Genomic DNA, 16,717 nt, shown 5'->3' on the forward strand with positions numbered 1-16,717 from the left:
TGCTGGAAAGCTAGTAGGGCAAGATACCCTGCCCTGATTTCCAGAACATTGATCTGAAGGGTGGACTCCTGCTGAGTCCACGTCCCCTGAGCCCTGTGGCGGAGACAAACTGCTCCCCACCCTGACAGACTCGCATCTGTCGTGACTACTGCCCAGGATGGGGGTAGGAAGGATCTTCACTGTGACAATGAGGTGGAAATACGCCACCATTGCAGAGAGTCCTTGGCCGTCTGGGAAAGGGAGACTTTCCTGTCCAGGGAAGTTGACTGCCCGTCCCATTGGCGGAGAATGTCCCATTGAAGTTGGCGCAGATGAAACTGCGCAAAGGGAACTGCCTCCATGGCTGCCACCATCTTCCCTAGGAAGTGCATGAGGCGCCTTAAGGGGTGCGACTGGCCTTGAAGGAGAGACTGCACCTCTGTCTGCTTGTTCAGCGGAAGCTTCACTATCGCTGATAGAGTGTGAAACTCCATGCCGAGATACGTTAGTGATTGAGTCGGTGACAGATTTGACCTTGCCAGATTGATGATCCACCCGAAAGTCTGGAGAGTCTCCAGCGTAACATTCAGGCTGCGTTGGCATGCCTCGAGGGAGGGTGCTTTGACGAGTAGATCGTCCAAGTAAGGGATCACCGAGTGTCCCTGAGAGTGCAAGACTGCTACCACTGCTGCCATGACCTTGGTGAACACCCGTGGGGCTGTCGCCAGACCGAATGGCAGAGCTACGAACTGAAGATGGTCGTCTCCTATCACAAAACGTAGAAAACGTTGGTGCTCCGTAGCAATTGGCACGTGGAGATAGGCATCTTTGATGTCTGTTGAGGCAAGGAAGTCTCCTCGAGACATTGAGGTAATGACGGATCGGAGGGATTCCATCCGGAACCGCCTGGCGTGCACATGATTGTTGAGCAGTTTTAGGTCCAGAACAGGACGGAAGGAGCCGTCCTGTTTTGGAGCCACAAAGAGATTGGAGTACAAACCCTCGCCCTCGTTCCTGAGGGGGGGACAGGGATCACCACTCCTTCTGCTCTTAGAGCGTCCACCGCCTGCAGCAGGGCATCTGCTCGGTGGAGAGGTGGGGCCGTTCTGAAGAATGGAGTCGGAGGACGAGAACAGAACACTGTCCTGTGCACGTGAGCACAATGTCCGCCACCCACCGGTCTGTGACCTGTGGCAGCTAAATGTCGCCAAAGGCGGGGGAGTCTGCCATCAACCGCGGATGCGGAGAGAGAGAGAGAGAGCTGAGAGTCATGAGGAGACCGCCTTGGTAGCGGTTCCTCCGGCTGCCTTCCTTGGGCGTGATTGAGCCCGGCCGGAATCTGAGCCCGTCTGAGGTTTTGTAGCCCTTTTGCACGAGGACAATTGGGACCTGCCCGAGCTTGGGAAGGACCGAAACCTCGACTGTACTTTTAGGACAGCATTAATAGGGTAAGTCGCAGTGCAGACATTGCGGGGTTACGGACGCCTCTGCGGTACAGATGTACATGTGCTCAAGGCCAGCTGCGCAAGAACAGCTGAACAGGTTAGGTTGCCTATACGGCTGTGAATGCCGGAGCAACCGACACGCCGATAGCCATGTCCCTGAACGGTACTCCAGCTCCGTATCCAGCAGGTTCAAATGGGTCTGTGGATGGAGCCCGGCGTCAGAGCTTTGAGGCCGGCAGGATCCCACTTCCTCAGAGCCCCTCAGGGGGATGTGGAAGGAAAGCAGCATGTGGGCTCCAGCCTCCGTACCAGCAATAGGTACCTCAACCTTACAACACCATCAACGGGTGAGAAGGGAGCATGCTGGGGGCCCTATATGGGCCCTCTTTTCTTCCATCCGAAATAGTCAGCAGCTACTGCTGACTAAAATCTGTGGAGCTATGCATGGATGTCTGACCTCCTTCGCACAAAGCTTGAAAACTGGAGAACCCGTGATACCACAGGGGGGTATAGCCAGAAGGGGAGGGGCCTTGCACTTTTTAGTGTAGTGCTTTGTGTGGCCTCCGGAGGCAGTAGCTATACCCCAATCGTCTGGGTCTCCCAATAGAGCGCTGAAGAAAAAGCTAATAAAAAAAAAATAAGGATATTCAGCATCGCCATGTTTCTAAAAGTCTAATTTATAAAAATAAAAAATTATTTAAAACCAGAAGGTTAATGGTGTAGGGAAAAAAAAAAAAACATATCAAAATGGACCCCAAAAGTGCAGTTAAAAAAAAAACCCAAAACACACATCCAAAGCATGTGCCAAATAAACAAGCCAACTGAAAAATAAAAAAGTTCTGGGTTTCATAAAATGGTGTCAAAAGTACAAAAAAAAAAATAAAATAATAATTATTTATATATATATATATATATATATATATATATATATATATTATTACAGAAATTATATTATTAGAAATATTACAGAAATTAATAAAAAAAATAAAAAAATATATATATTTTTTATTTTTTTTAATTTATTTTTTTTACTAATTTCTGAATTTTTTTTTAGTCATTATGATAAAATAACATTACTTTCTTCATATGGAAGTGGAAAATCATGATGCCAAAATTAATGCCACGCAAACCGAACCCAAAAAGCAATGATGGAATGGTTTGTTTTTGGGAGTTTTTCAAGATTTGGAATTTTTTCCCTTTATTTCAGCACATTCTACAGTAAAATGAATGGCGTCATTGGTTATCTCCACGGAAAAATAAAATAGTTATGACTATTGGAAGAAAGGGTAGAGGCAAAAAAACCCCCAAAATCTCAGACAATGAAAACTGTGTGTGTTCCTCATAGAAATAAATAAAGGGGTCAACCAACTTTAAAAAAAAACAAAAACATTTTTTAACATTGACTGTTGCAGCCAAGTAGAGGCCTCAGTTGACACATACCGTACTGCTGTCATCATGGCTCCCGTTGCTGAGCAGTGATGCTAGTAGTAGTACTATGTGTGACCGCTGAGGACACTGATTGACTACAGCGATCAAGTATATAGACGAGGAGGACCGCCGGAGAGTCAGCGCTAGATCTGGGGAGGGTTAGAAGAGGTGGGTAGACATGTTTTGTAAATTTAGCAATTTAGGAGGACAAAGAAGACAAACAAGAGGCCTTCAATATGATAGCAGCACAGGGGTAGACGATAGGGAGACAGTCAGAGCCCCCAACTGGGTACACAAATATCACTAGCTCTGATCGCTGCCATCGCAGATGGGTAGCGATCGGAGTTGATTCATTACATAGGTACCCTGGTTCTCCACTATAAGACCTACCCAGAATATAAGCCCTAGCAGGAGTTTTTTTGCCTTTTCGGAGTATGCTTAAAGCGCACCAACCACCAGGATTTTCCTATATAAACTAAAGCCAATGCTATACTGACTGATTCTATACATACAGTACCTTTAGTTGTCAGCTCAGATGTATAGGTTTTGAAACACAAGCAAGTAAAGTTTGTAAAATCAGCAGCTTGTTGAGTGACAGCAGCTTTAGCAGCTGATAGCTGGGGGAGTATTCATAGTGATTCCCGCCCCCCTGTTATTTATGCTAGTTCTTTTATAGAATCGATTTACTTTGTGACTAAAAGGACCTGTGCTGATGTCATACTCATGTGACCAGAAGGGGCAGGGCCTCAGCCAACAGAAAAATGTTACTTCCTGGTATCAGCTGTGTTGGCTGAGTCCCCGCCCCTTCCGTTCACAAGGGTATGACATCAGCACCGGTCCTTCTAGTCACAAAGTAAATTGATTCTATAGTAGAATTGGCATAAATAATAGGGGGAGGGGATAACTATGAATACCCCCCAGTTATCAGCTGCTGTCACTCAACAAGCTGAAGTACTAAAGGTATGTATAGAATCAGCCTGATAGCCCCAATATAGCACTGGCTTTAGGTTATATAGGAAAATTCTGGTGATTGGTGCGCGTTAAAATAGCCCTAGTGCATTTTTCAGGGCAAAAAAATATAAGACACAGTTTTATTTTTTGTGGAAACACAGCATCTAACTTGTGACGCAAATGTACGTCATCTCTAGAAGGGGTTAATATTATAACTGTGTGATATCTAATTGTTAAGATAGCAGGATGAAAAAATATATGAAATAAAAAATATAAAAATAAGACAAAACATCAAAATAATGATAAAAGGCAGAAATTAATTTTAAGAAAATCCGTCTATTTTAATTTCTTGACTCTTTGTGTTTTTCTGCTGAAATTTACAGCCGTCGCATAACTTTGCTTTTGGGCTCATCTTCGATATCGGTCACATTGACATACTCGTCGTGTGCTTGTGTTTGTCCATCTGAAGCCACATTCCCAAAATACATATGCTCCATAGATGACAGGTCGGCATCGGGTTCTGTGTAGAAGGAGCTTCCTTCCAGGCTGTGACACGAGTCTTCGCTGCAGACCTGCTGATCCTCGCAGGTGATGCAAGGGTAGTCCCTGCTAAAGGCCGAAAACATGGGCTCATGCTGGTGGTACTGGTCCTCATAATATCTCCCATAACCTGGCAGCTGTGCGCCGATGTCACTGTGGGCAAGCGGTCTGTTGTAGGGACTCACTCTGCAAAGACTAAAATGGGAGATGGTTAATAATGAAAAATATAATTCTCAAATCTCAAACCTGTTACTTGCTTAGTTAAATACAGTGTAAAAATCCCTGCGCTCCCCTGATTCTGCTGCGCTTTTCCGTTTTGCACTACGTCGCTCCATTGCCGAGATATTCACATTTGTTACTTTAGGAGCACCGTATGTGAAATCTCTGCTTTCAGACCAATTGGGCGTTTCTTCACAGTCTTTTTATAGGGATGTGCACTTTCCCCACTCCCAGATGCGATTGGCATCACAGCATGGCAGCTTAGCTAGCAGTTTCAGGCATTGCGGAGATATTCACATTTGTTACTTTAGGAGGACAGTATGTCAAATCTCTGCTTTCAGACCAATTGGGCGTTTCTTCAGTCTTTTATAGGGACGTGCATTTTCCCCACTCCTAGATGCTGCCAATCACAGCATGGCAGCTTAGCTAGCAGTTTTAGGCATTGCTGAGATATTCACATTTGTTACTTTAGGAGCACCGTATGTGAAATCTCTGCTTTCAGACCAATTGGACGTTTCTTTACAGTCTTTTATAGGGGCGTGCGCTGTCCCCACTCCTACATGCTGCCAATCACAGCATGGCAGCTTAGCTAGCAATTTCAGGCATTGCCGAGATATTCACATACTGTATGTTTCTTTTAGGAGCACCGTATGGGAAATCTCTGCTTTCAGACCAATTGGGCGTTCTTCACAGTCTTTTATAGGGGCATGCACTTTCCCCAGTCCCACATGCTGCCAATCAAAGCATAGCAGCTTAGCTAGCAGTTTCAGGCATTGCCGAGATATTCACATTTGTTACTTTAGGAGCACCGTATGTGAAATCTCTGGTTTCAGACCAATTGGGCGTTCTTCACAGTCTTTTATAGGGGCATGCACTTTCCCCAGTCCCACATGCTGCCAATCAAAGCATAGCAGCTTAGCTAGCAGTTTCAGGCATTGCCGAGATATTCACATTTGTTACTTTAGGAGCACCGTATGTGAAATCTCTGCTTTCAGACCAACTGGGCGTTTCTTCAGAGTCTTTTCTAGGGTCGCGCGCTTTCACCACTCCCAGATGCTGCCAATCACAGCATGACAGCTTAGCTAGCAGTTTCAGGCACTGCCGATGTCACGCTAGGTAAGGAGAAATATCGACCTAGCTGTGAAAAATGTGGGGATGGAAGAGGGAAGCTTTGTGTCTACGTAAGGGGAAGATGGTGACCCCTGATAAAAAACGTCTGCTGGCCCCCAGCTCCTCTGATGTCCCTAGATAGATGCGGAACCTCTGCGCCGAGCAGGATACCTGGCCCTGGTTGACCTTGAATTGGGGCTTAGGCTATGTGCGCACGTGTGCGTATTACATGCAGTTACGCTGCGATCTGCAGCGCAGCGTAGCTGCATGCGTCCTGCGTCCCCTGCACAGTCTATGAAGATTGTGCAGGAGCCGTGCGCACGTGGCATATTAGAGCGCAGCGATTTGGCTGGTGCCCGAATCGCTGCGTTCTAAGAAGTGACATGTCACTTCTTCCGTGCGGTTTGCATGCTGTCTATAGGGAGAGTCAGCATGCAGAGCGCACGAATTCTGCAGGCACCAGGCGCTTCAGAACGGAGCTTTTCAGCTGCGCTCTGAAGCGCACCTTTTAGGTGCGGTGCAGAGCGCACACGTGCGCACATAGCCTAAAGGCCGCTTTACACGCTGCGATATCGGTACCGATATCGCTAGTGTGGGTACCCGCCCCCATCTGTTGTGCGACACGGGCAAATCGCTGCCCGTGCCGCACAACATCGCCCAGACCCGTCACACTACTTACCTGCCTAGCGATGTCGCTGTGACCGGCGAACCGCCTCCTTTCTAAGGGGGCGGTTTGTTTAGCGTCACAGCTGCGTCACTGAACCGCCGCCCAATAGAAGCGGAGGGGCGAAGATGAGCGGGACGTAACATCCCGCCCACCTCCTTCCTTCCGCATTGCGGGCGGGAGGCAGGTAAGGAGAGCTTCCTCGTTCCTGCGGTGTCACACGGAGCGATGTGTGGTGCCGCAGGAACGAGCAACAACATCGTTACTGCTACAGCAACGATATTCGAGAATGGACCCCCATGTCACCGATGAGCGATTTTGCACGTTTTTGCGACGATGCAAAATCGCTCTTAGGTGTCACACGCAACGGCATCGCTAATGCGGCCGGATGTGAATCACCAATTCCGTGACCCCAACGACTTCGCATCAGCGATGTCGTAGCGTGTAAAGCCCCCTTTAGGCAATGAAAGGGCAGGAAGTCCTAAAGAACAAATGCAAATAAACAACTTATCTCCAAGATGACTAAAGGTGATGTCACACACAGCGACGGCGCTGCTAAGTCACCATTTTCTGTGACGTAGCAGCGACGTCCCGTCGCTGTCGCTGTGTGTGACATCCAGCAACGACCTGGCCCCTGCTGTGAGGTCGCCGGTTGTTGCTGAATGTCCTGCTTCATTTTTTGGACATTGCTCTCCCGCTGTGAAGCACACATCGCTGTGTGTGACAAACTGAATGTGCAGGGAGCAGGAGCCGGCGTCTGGCAGCCTGCGGTAAGCTGTAACCAAAGTAAACATCGGGTAACCAAGCGAAGTGCTTCGCTGGTTACCCGATATTTACCTTAGTTACTAGCGTCCGCCGCTCTCATGCTGCCAGTGCTCCCTGCACGCGTAGCCAGAGTACACATCGGGTAAATAAGCAAAGGTTTGCTTATTAACCCGATGTGTACTCTGGCTAGGAGTGCAGGGAGCCAGCGCTAAGCGTTGTGCACTGGTAACCAAGGAAAATATCGGGTAACTAGCGAAGCATTTTGCTTGGTTACCCGATATTTACCTTAGTTACCAAGCGCAGCATCGCTTCCACGCGTCGCTGCTGGGTGGGGGCTGGTCACTGGTCGCTGGGGAGAACTGCCTGATTGACAGCTCACCAGCGACCATGTAACGACGCAGCAGCGATCTTGATAAGGTCAGGTCGTCGTCGTGATCGCTGCTTCGTCGCTACGTGTGAGACCACCTTTAGGAAGATGATCAGCAACATAGAACAATGTTTCTCCAGATGATTACAAGCCGATTGCTTGGAATCAGGACCGGATAGAAACTTAACTCTATCACCAGCAACATACTAAGGGGAAATGCAGGTATATAAAGATGCAGAGAGTGATGCATAATAATCATTAGCAGGTGAAAGGAAAAGATCTCTGCAGGGTCCTAAAAGGGAAAGAGTAAACTCTAAGAGAGAAGACACACAAAACTCCATTTACACCACAGAGGAAAGAATGGAATATCAAGGAGCAGTATGTGCGGCTAAACGCAGCGACCTTCTGCTGCCGGACACCACAGGGTTTTCTGTGAACCGTGATAGCCGAGCTGTAATTGGCAATGCCTGGGAAGGAGGAGTGAAAGTGCACACCCACAGAGAAGAGTCTGAGGAAGTGCCAAGTTGTTCTGCAAGTAGAGATTTCACATAGTGCTCTGCAGATTAAACAAATGTGAATATCTCTGCAATGGAGCGACACAGCACAAAATGGAAAGGAGCAAGTGACAGTTCATCTTTAAAGGTATTTTTCCATCTCGTCCTTTATGACATATCCACATGAGATATCGTGTGATATTCCATAAACTGACAAGAACCCTCTGGCAACCCCTCTCTTAATTAAGAGTATATGCACACATGAACTACGTTTTTGTGTATATTGGGTTGCGAGACATAGCTGTAAAAGAGCATCTTTAATTTAGATATGGTCATTCAAGGAAGAGCTACTTCTCCTTAGGTCGGTTTCACCCGCCCAAGAACATGGTCCATGCTCAGATCAGAAGACCTGGCTCATACGGTGGGCCATCTGACCTGTGCTAACTGTCTTACGTAGCAGTCAACTCAGGTTGGGAACCTGGCAGTCCGGCCACATCTTCCGTTTGGAGAACGGATGTGGGAAACTGGTCTTCCTCTACAGAGAGGGTTTTTTATATCTTTTAGCCACACATGTTGGAGGCTCCGAAGTCCGAAGATGTTTCCTCCTTTGTACACAGCGGTCATATGATCACTGTGTATAATGAAGGAGCAGGAGCTGGTGGGTCATAGGAGACAATGTCAGCTCCGCTATGCAACTTGGAGGCTGCATTTCCCCTGTAACTGGGGCTAATAAACCAGCCTCAGTTACAAGGGAAAAAAATTTGATATAAAAATATTGAAATGCTCTCATCCCTTAAAATTGTCTTGTATGACCTTATGGGAGCACAATGTGTAAAGTAAATGAAAAATATATAAATAAAAAATAGGTACAATTATTATTTTTTTATTTATTAAAAAAATGCCACTGTCTTTCCAAATCTCTGTTACTAACCCCAAGCCCATAAAAAGAAGAAAAAAATCTGAAAAATATATATAAAAATATTTGTTACAGAATAGGGAATGCATTTCTAAATGTATTTTAGTAATACTTTATGATCACAAAATAATAATAATACACTTATTTCCTTTATTTTTCCACTGATGTTGCCTGATATCAGCCAAAGGAAAAAACAGAGAGTCAGTGTAAAATTACTCCCCAAGTATCACGAAAAAAGGAGAGAGAATCAAATATATCCAAACGAGATAAAATGTATAGCTTTTTAAAACACATGTATGAAAAAATAAAAGAGTCTGGTCAGGAATGGGGGATAAATGGTCCGGACTTGATATGATTAAATTATCGCAGACTAGCAATAATGTTTATTTTAATCATGGCTGATATGTCTGGTCCATTGTATCAAAAAGGGGATTTGGGTGGTGGAGATGGTGGTGGAGATGGTGGTGGAAATGGTGGTGGAGATGGATGGTGGAGATGGATGGTGGAGATGGTGGTGGAGATGGTGGTGGAGATGGATGGTGGAAATGGTGGTAGAGATGGATGGTGGAAATGGTGGTGGAGATGGTTGTGGAGATGGTGCTGGAGATGGATGGTGGAAATGGTGGTAGAGATGGATGGTGGAAATGGTGGTGGAGATGGTTGGTGGAAATGGTGGTGGAGATGGTGGTGGAGATGTATGGTGGGGATGTATGGTGGAGATGTATGGTGGAGATGGTGGTGGAGATGGTTGGTGGAAATGGTGGTGGAGATGGTGGTGGAGCTGTATGGTGGGGATGTATGGTGGAGATGGTGGTGGAGATGGTGGTGGAAATGGTCATCCAGGACCCAAAAAATGATGACTACTTATTCCTCATGATCATGTAAATAAGGCAAACGTCTCAGAGACCCCAAATCACCCGGTCCGGACATCCTTCTCTTCTCTGAGGTTCTTTCTTATCACTTCAAAGTCTTCAGAGATCAGATATCGCTCTGGCTCATGATAAGACTACTCCCCCGTCCTCCCACAGACACAGAACTTACTATTCAGTCCCCGGTTTATCTCAAAAGACAAATCCGAGCAGAGACAAGCGGGTGACACATTGCATTTTTCAATCTCTCGTATCAGTGTAGTCACTAGAGCTGTCCATTCTTTGTGTCCGACAGGAGATGTGTGGGAAGCGTGGAAGATCCGGTCACCAAGAGAAGCTGTCCAAGGAGGTGTGAACAGCTTTATTCCCAGGCCGGGTTCACACATCAGACTTTCGCGGTCCACATACAGACTACTATGTCAGCGATCTGTGTAAAGACGGCTATTTCAGCGGTCCGTGTACAGACGGCTATTTCTGGACCGGTGGGTGGAGCAGAAGCTCTCCTGACCCACGCTTAACAGCCCAATATCTTATATACTCCTATGATGGGTTTAGGAGACCTCCGACCAGTCACGAAGTCATGGACCGCACATGGACCAATAAATTAAGGAATATTGAGTTGTCTAATCTGCACAATAAGTACTTGTTCACATGCTGCGTTTTTTTTTCCAAGCACAAAAAACGCAACATTTTGCAGTATCAAGTGAATGTGATTTTGGAAATCTCATGCACACGCTGCTTATTTTTGACTTGGAGATTTGAAGCATCAAAGTGTTTTATCAAATCTGCAGCGTGTCAATTCTTTTAGTGTTTTTTACCCATTCAAATTAATAGGAAAAAAAGCATAAACATAGTGTTAAAAAGCAAAAGTAAAAACATATAAAACATGCATAAAAAAAGCATTGAATCCACAGCTAACACAGCATAAGCCGCTGAGTTCAGTGATTGGCTGCAGTGGTGATGTGATCTGATGAAATGACGTCACCGCTGCTTTCGAAGCACAGAGATCAGATCACCGGCAGAGAGTGGCTGAAGGGGGAACACCAGATGGCTTTATTACTTTACATGTCTGCTAGCGTTTGGTTTGGTGAAAATTGAAAACCCTATTCATTGCAATGATTAAAGGGGTATTCTCAAGTTTGGATGTTATGCAAATAACATAATGGGAATAACTTCCCGATTGCTGGGGGTCACATCGATCCCAAGAATTGGGGCTCAGAAAAGCCTTGTGAATAGAGAGGTGATTGATCATGAACTCTCTCTTAGTGGGATTACTGAAGACAGCCGAGCGCAGCGATCAGCTAATCTTCGGCATTGTGTGTGGGAGGACAATTTGGACATTATACAGCATGGGGGGCATCATACTGTGTGGGTGAGGGGCACTAGGGCAACATACTGTGTGGATAAGGGGCGCTAGGGCATCATACTGTGTGGGTGAGGGCACTAGGGCATCATACTGTGTGGGTGAGGGGCGCTAGGGCATCATACTGTGTGGGTAAAGGGCGCTAGGGCATCATACTGTGTGAGTGAGGGGCGCTAGGGCATCATACTGTGTGGGTGAGGGCACTAGGGCATCATACTGTGTGGGTGAGGGGCGCTAGGGCATCATACTGTGTGGGTAAAGGGCGCTAGGGCATCATACTGTGTTAGTGAGGGGCGCTAGGGCATCACACTGTGTGGGTGAGGCTGCTGGGGCATCATACTGTGTGGGTAGGGGTGCTGGGGTATTATACTGTGTGGGTGAGGGGCGCTAGGGAATCATACTATGTGGGTGAGGGTCACTAGGGCATCATACTGTGTGGGTGAGGGGCTCTAGGGCATCATACCTAGGGCATCATACTGTGTGAGTGAGGGGCGCTAGGGCAACATACTGTGTGGGTGATGGGCTCTAGGGAATCATACTATGTGGGTGACCGGCGCCAGGGGATCATGCTTTGTGGGTTAGGGGCGCTAGGACATCATACTGTGTGGGTGAGGGGTTCTAGGACATCATACTGTGTGGGTTAGGGGCGCTAGGACATCATACTGTGTGGGTGAGGGGCACTAGGGCATCATACTGTGTGGGTGAGGGGTGCCAGGGGATCATGCTTTGTGGGTTAGGGGCGCTAAGACATCATACTGTGTGGGTGAGGGGCGGTAGGGCATCATACTGTTTGGGTAGGGGTGCTGGGGCATCATACTGTGTGGGGGTCATGAAGGGTATCGAACTCTGTGGGCACATAGACAGGACTGGCAGAGGATAGGGGGCTGCCATGGTACCATAATGTGTGTCCCGCCTTCCTATCTGTCAAAGTTTGGAGTTATGGCGATGCGGGTGTCAGAGGTCAGTAGCGCACCTACCAATCCTCCACCACCGCCTCCTGCCCAGGCTCCGCACTGCCATTGCTATACTGTGACCATGGCAATGGAGGCCTGATGCCTGTCAGGCGACTGCACTGAGCTCAGAAGTCCTCACCCATTATGATCAAGACAGCAATCACAAAGTAGACTCCATGAGGGGCCCAACTTTGAATTTTTGCCCAGGGCCACAATTTCACTTTGGTATCAGTGTCTCGTAGCCCCCGCGGCTGTTTCTGTAGCCCAGATACCTCTGGTCGCTGCTTGTACCCAGGGATTCCCATGAATCAGGCAACAGATCAGCATCTGGATATAACACACAATGTACACAGTGACAGAGCTGCTCACCTAGAGGGGAAGTAATGCGCTCCAGACAGGAACAATGGCTGGCGGAAAGCAAACTGTGGATGAAAAGCATAGTAGCCCGAATACACGGGAGCGTATGGCAGAATACCAGGCTGTGGCACGAAGGCCGGATAGTGCAGCTCGGGTACATATGGCCTCTCCGGTAATTCAGATGACGGCTGCTCTGGAGACTGAACCATTTCCGGACTGGAGACTGATGGAGCCTGAGTCGTCTCTAGGAGTGGCTCTGGGTTTATCGTCTGCAGATTGACTAGAGGAAGCGATGGAGTCGTCTCCGCCGGCACCACAGTGCGGGGATGAACCGGTGGGGTGGACACAGAGCTATTGGCAATAGGTAGCAGTGAACCAGCTTCTTCGCCTTCATAAATGGAAAAAAAAGTATATTAGAAAGTAATCTACAGAAAATAAATCCACAAAGGACAAGTGTTTTGGATGAAAGAGAATAGAAGTTCAAAACAGTGGTGTGGAGTGGTGCTCCTAATCTAAGTCCCCCGGTTTTATACTCACACTCTTCACCTTTTTCTGGCGTCATCTTGTGCCAGTAACTTCTGACTGTCCGGAAGTCAGAAGTTTCATCATAAGCTCTCATGCATCTCTATGAGAGCCAGACCGAGGCTCTCATAGACTTGCAAATGAGTTGTGACCTCAGGTGCGCTCCATGAAACACTGGAGCTGCCGGCACAAACTGTCGAAGACCGACTGGAGCAAAGTTGGAAACAGATATAGATGATGGCATGTTAGTATAAGATGGCGGCAAGTGAGTATAAGATGGCGGCAAGTGAGTATAAGATGGCGGCAAGTGAGTATAAGATGACGGCATGTGAGTATAATATGGCGGCAAGTGAGTATAAGATGGTGGCAAGTGAGTATAAGATGGCGGCAAGTGAATATAAGATGGTGGCAAGGAGTATAGGATGGCATCAAGTGAGTATAAGATGGCGTCAAGTGAGTATAAGATGGCGTCAAGTGAGTATAAGATGGCGTCGAGAATAAGATGGCGGCAAGTGAGTATAAGATGGTGGCAAGTGAGTATAAGATGGCAGCAAGTGAGTATAAGATGGCGTCAAGTGAGTATAAGATGGCGTCAAGTGAGTATAAGATGGTGGCAAGTGAGTATAAGATGGTGGCAAGTGAGTATAATATGGCGTCAAGTGAGTATAAGATGGCGTCAAGTGAGTATAAGATGGTGGCAAGTGAGTATAAGATGGTGGCAAGTGAGTATAAGATGGCATCAAGTGAGTATAAGTTGGCGTCAAGTGAGTAAAAGATGGCAGCAAGTGAGTATAAGATGGCGGCAAGTGAGTATAAGATGGTGGCAAGTGAGTATAAGATGGCAGCAAGTGAGTATAAGATGGCGTCAAGTGAGTATAAGATGGCGTCAAGTGAGTATAAGATGGTGGCAAGTGAGTATAAGATGGTGGCAAGTGAGTATAAGATGGAGGGAGGGGGGATAAGATGGAGGCAAGTGAGTATAAGATGGTGGCAAGTGAGTATAAGATGGCGGCAAGTGAGTATAAGATGGTGGCAAGTGAGTATAAGATGGTGGCAAGTGAATATAAGATGGTGGCAAGTGAGTATAAGATGGCGGCAAGTGAGTATAAGATGGCGGCAAGTGAGTATAAGATGTCAGCAAGTGAGTATAAGACAGGTGAATACAGTGGTGAAATAAAAAAAAAAACCACTGACGTGGTGCATTAAATCTAACACCTAATCTAAAAAATAAAAATTTCAATCAAAAAGATTTTATTCCCTATACCTTTCCAAATATCGGTGTAGTATAGTGTAGTTTTTTGGTGCATTGAAATACTCACCGATCGCGCAGCGCAGCTCCTCTCCTCTTCTTACTGATGTGTCTTCTATTCCGACTCTCCGGATCACACTGCGATATAATGATTTAAGGCTCCATAGACTTATTGCAAAAATAACTTTCGGAGGCATAAACCCCTGTGGGATCTGCCTGGTCATTATTGCAGTCACAAAAGTCAGAAGATGAGTGGAGTCGCGCTGGAAGCCGGTGAAGGCAGCAATTGATAAACATTGCACTGATCCTACACCACACGTATATATTTAGAAAGGTTTATGGAGTAAAATATTCTTCAGTGGCCGTCTATAACATCCAGTATATATATATAACCACCATTTCAATTTAGGAGTTGTCCAGTACTTTATATTGATAGCTTATGCTTAGGAAGGATAAAGGCCGCTTTACACGCTGCGGCATCGCTAAAGCGATCTCGTTGGGGTCACGGAATTTGTGACGCACATCCGGCCCATTTAGCGATGTTGGTGCGTGTGACACCTATGAGCGATTTTGCATCATCGCAAAAACGTGCAAAATCGCTAATCGGTGACATGCCCCCTATCCCCAATTATCGTTGCTGCTGCGTGTACAATGTAGTTCGTCGCTCATGCGGCAGCACACATCGCTACATGTGACACCGCAGGAACGAGGAACCTCACCTTACCTGCGTCCACCGGCAATGAGGAAAGAAGGAGGTAGGCGGGATGTTACGGCCGCTCATCTCCGCCCCTCCACTTCTATTGGGCGCCCGCTTAGTGACGTCGCTGTGACGCCGAACGAACCGACCCCTTAGAAAGGAGGCGGTTCGCCGGTCACAGCGACGTCGCTAGGCAGGTAAGTAGTATGACGGGTCTGAGCGATGTTATGCGTCATGGGCAGCGATTTGCCCGTGTCGCGCCACCGATGGGGGCGGGTACTCACGCTAGCGATATCGGTAACGATATCGCAGCGTGTAAAGCGGCCTTAAGGCATCAATGTCAGATGATGGGGAAGTGACACCCGCTACCTCCGCCTTATCAGCTATTCCCGTTGTGAGCCGGATATGCTGGTTTTGGTGTTTTTTTGTTTTTTTATTTTATTTGTTATTTATTCATTTTTATATGAGGACCCCACTGCTGCCAGTATACAATTTATAGAGATGTGCAGTTCCGCTGCACAACTGATCACATCCCACCTCAACTAGGAGCAGATGATGGGCGGGAGTGCTGGGTGTCACACCTCCATCTAACCTATGGTACGGATAAGCCATCAATACTAAGGGGTACTTTGCACGTTGCGACATTGCTAGCCGATGCTGCAATACCGAGCGCGATAGTACCCGCCCCCGTCGCACATGCGATATCTTGTGATAGCTGCCGTACCGAACATTATCGCTACGGCAGCTTCACACGCATTTACCTGCCCTGCGACGTCGCTCTGGCCGGCGAACCGCCTCCTTCCTAAGGGGGCTAAGGGGGCAGGTCGTGCGGCGTCACAGCGACATCACACGGCAGGCGGCCAATAGAAGCGGAGGGGCGGAGATGAGCGGGACGTAAACATCCCGCCCACCTCCTTCCTTCCGCATTGCCGGCGGGACGCAGGTAAGGCTGCTTTCACACATCAGTTTTTGGTATCAGGCACGATCCGGCAAAAAAACTGATGCAACGGATCCGGCGAAAAAACGGATCTGTTGTATCAGTTTTTCCATCAGTTCCTTCAGTTTTTTGACAAATTCGGTGTGATATTGAGCATGCTCAGTTAAAAAAAACGGATCTATTATAAAACACACCGCACGGCGCCGTATCCGGCGCGATCCGGTTTTTTTGCCGGACACAAAAACGTTCACTTCAACGTTTCATCAGGCCGCTGGACAATTAAATTTGCAAAAAACGGATGAAACACAAGGCCATCCGGCACAATTTAGCGCTAATGAAAGTCTATGGGGGAAAAAACGGATCCGGCGGCAACAGATGCCGCATCCGTTTTTTCATGTTTTTGCCGGATTGTGCCTGATGGCAAAAAACTTATGTGTGAAAGCAGCCTAAGGAGATGTTCCTCGCTCCTGCGGCTTCATACACAGCGATGTGTGCTGTCGCAGGAGCGAGGAACAACATCGTATCTCCTATTGATCTGACATTATGGAAATGGCCGACGCTACACAGATCACCGATTTACGACGCTTTTGCGATCGTTTATCGGCGCATCTACACTATACACGTTGCGACGTCGTTACCGGCGCCGGATGTGCGTCACTTTTGATTTGACCCCGACGATATCACAGTAGCGATGTCGCAACGTGCAAAGTACCCCTAAGTACTGGACAATCCCTTTAAATTGGGGTGGTTCACCATTTTTTTTATCTTCTATATGAGTGCAACTTACAATTTTAGGTCACTTCTTCATTGGCCTCTATTTGCAGTTCTGGCATTGAGCGGCGCTATCCTGCACGCTCAGTGCCAGTCACATGACCCCCTAGTGCTGCGGCCG

The 16,717-nt window shown here is 47.3% G+C and overlaps 2 protein-coding genes across 2 annotated transcripts in view; one reads left to right on the forward strand and one right to left on the reverse strand.

The window, feature by feature from the left end:
• Positions 1-16,717, forward strand: part of THG1L (tRNA-histidine guanylyltransferase 1 like) — a 137,405-nt gene that overhangs the window by 72,834 nt on the left and 47,854 nt on the right. The gene's annotated exons all lie outside the window — the stretch shown is intronic.
• The window catches only part of SOX30 (SRY-box transcription factor 30), a 32,059-nt gene continuing 19,461 nt past the window's right edge, over positions 4,120-16,717 (reverse strand). Inside the window, exons 4-5 of the mRNA XM_075342215.1 lie at positions 12,433-12,808; positions 4,120-4,538 (exon numbers count right to left, since the gene is read on the reverse strand). Coding sequence (XP_075198330.1) covers positions 4,181-4,538; positions 12,433-12,808 — 734 coding nt within the window. The 3' untranslated portion in view covers positions 4,120-4,180. The remainder of the gene's footprint in view (positions 4,539-12,432; positions 12,809-16,717) is intronic.

The sequence above is a fragment of the Anomaloglossus baeobatrachus genome, chromosome 4, assembly GCF_048569485.1.
Source record: "Anomaloglossus baeobatrachus isolate aAnoBae1 chromosome 4, aAnoBae1.hap1, whole genome shotgun sequence".
NCBI classification, from domain to species: Eukaryota; Metazoa; Chordata; class Amphibia; order Anura; family Aromobatidae; genus Anomaloglossus; species Anomaloglossus baeobatrachus.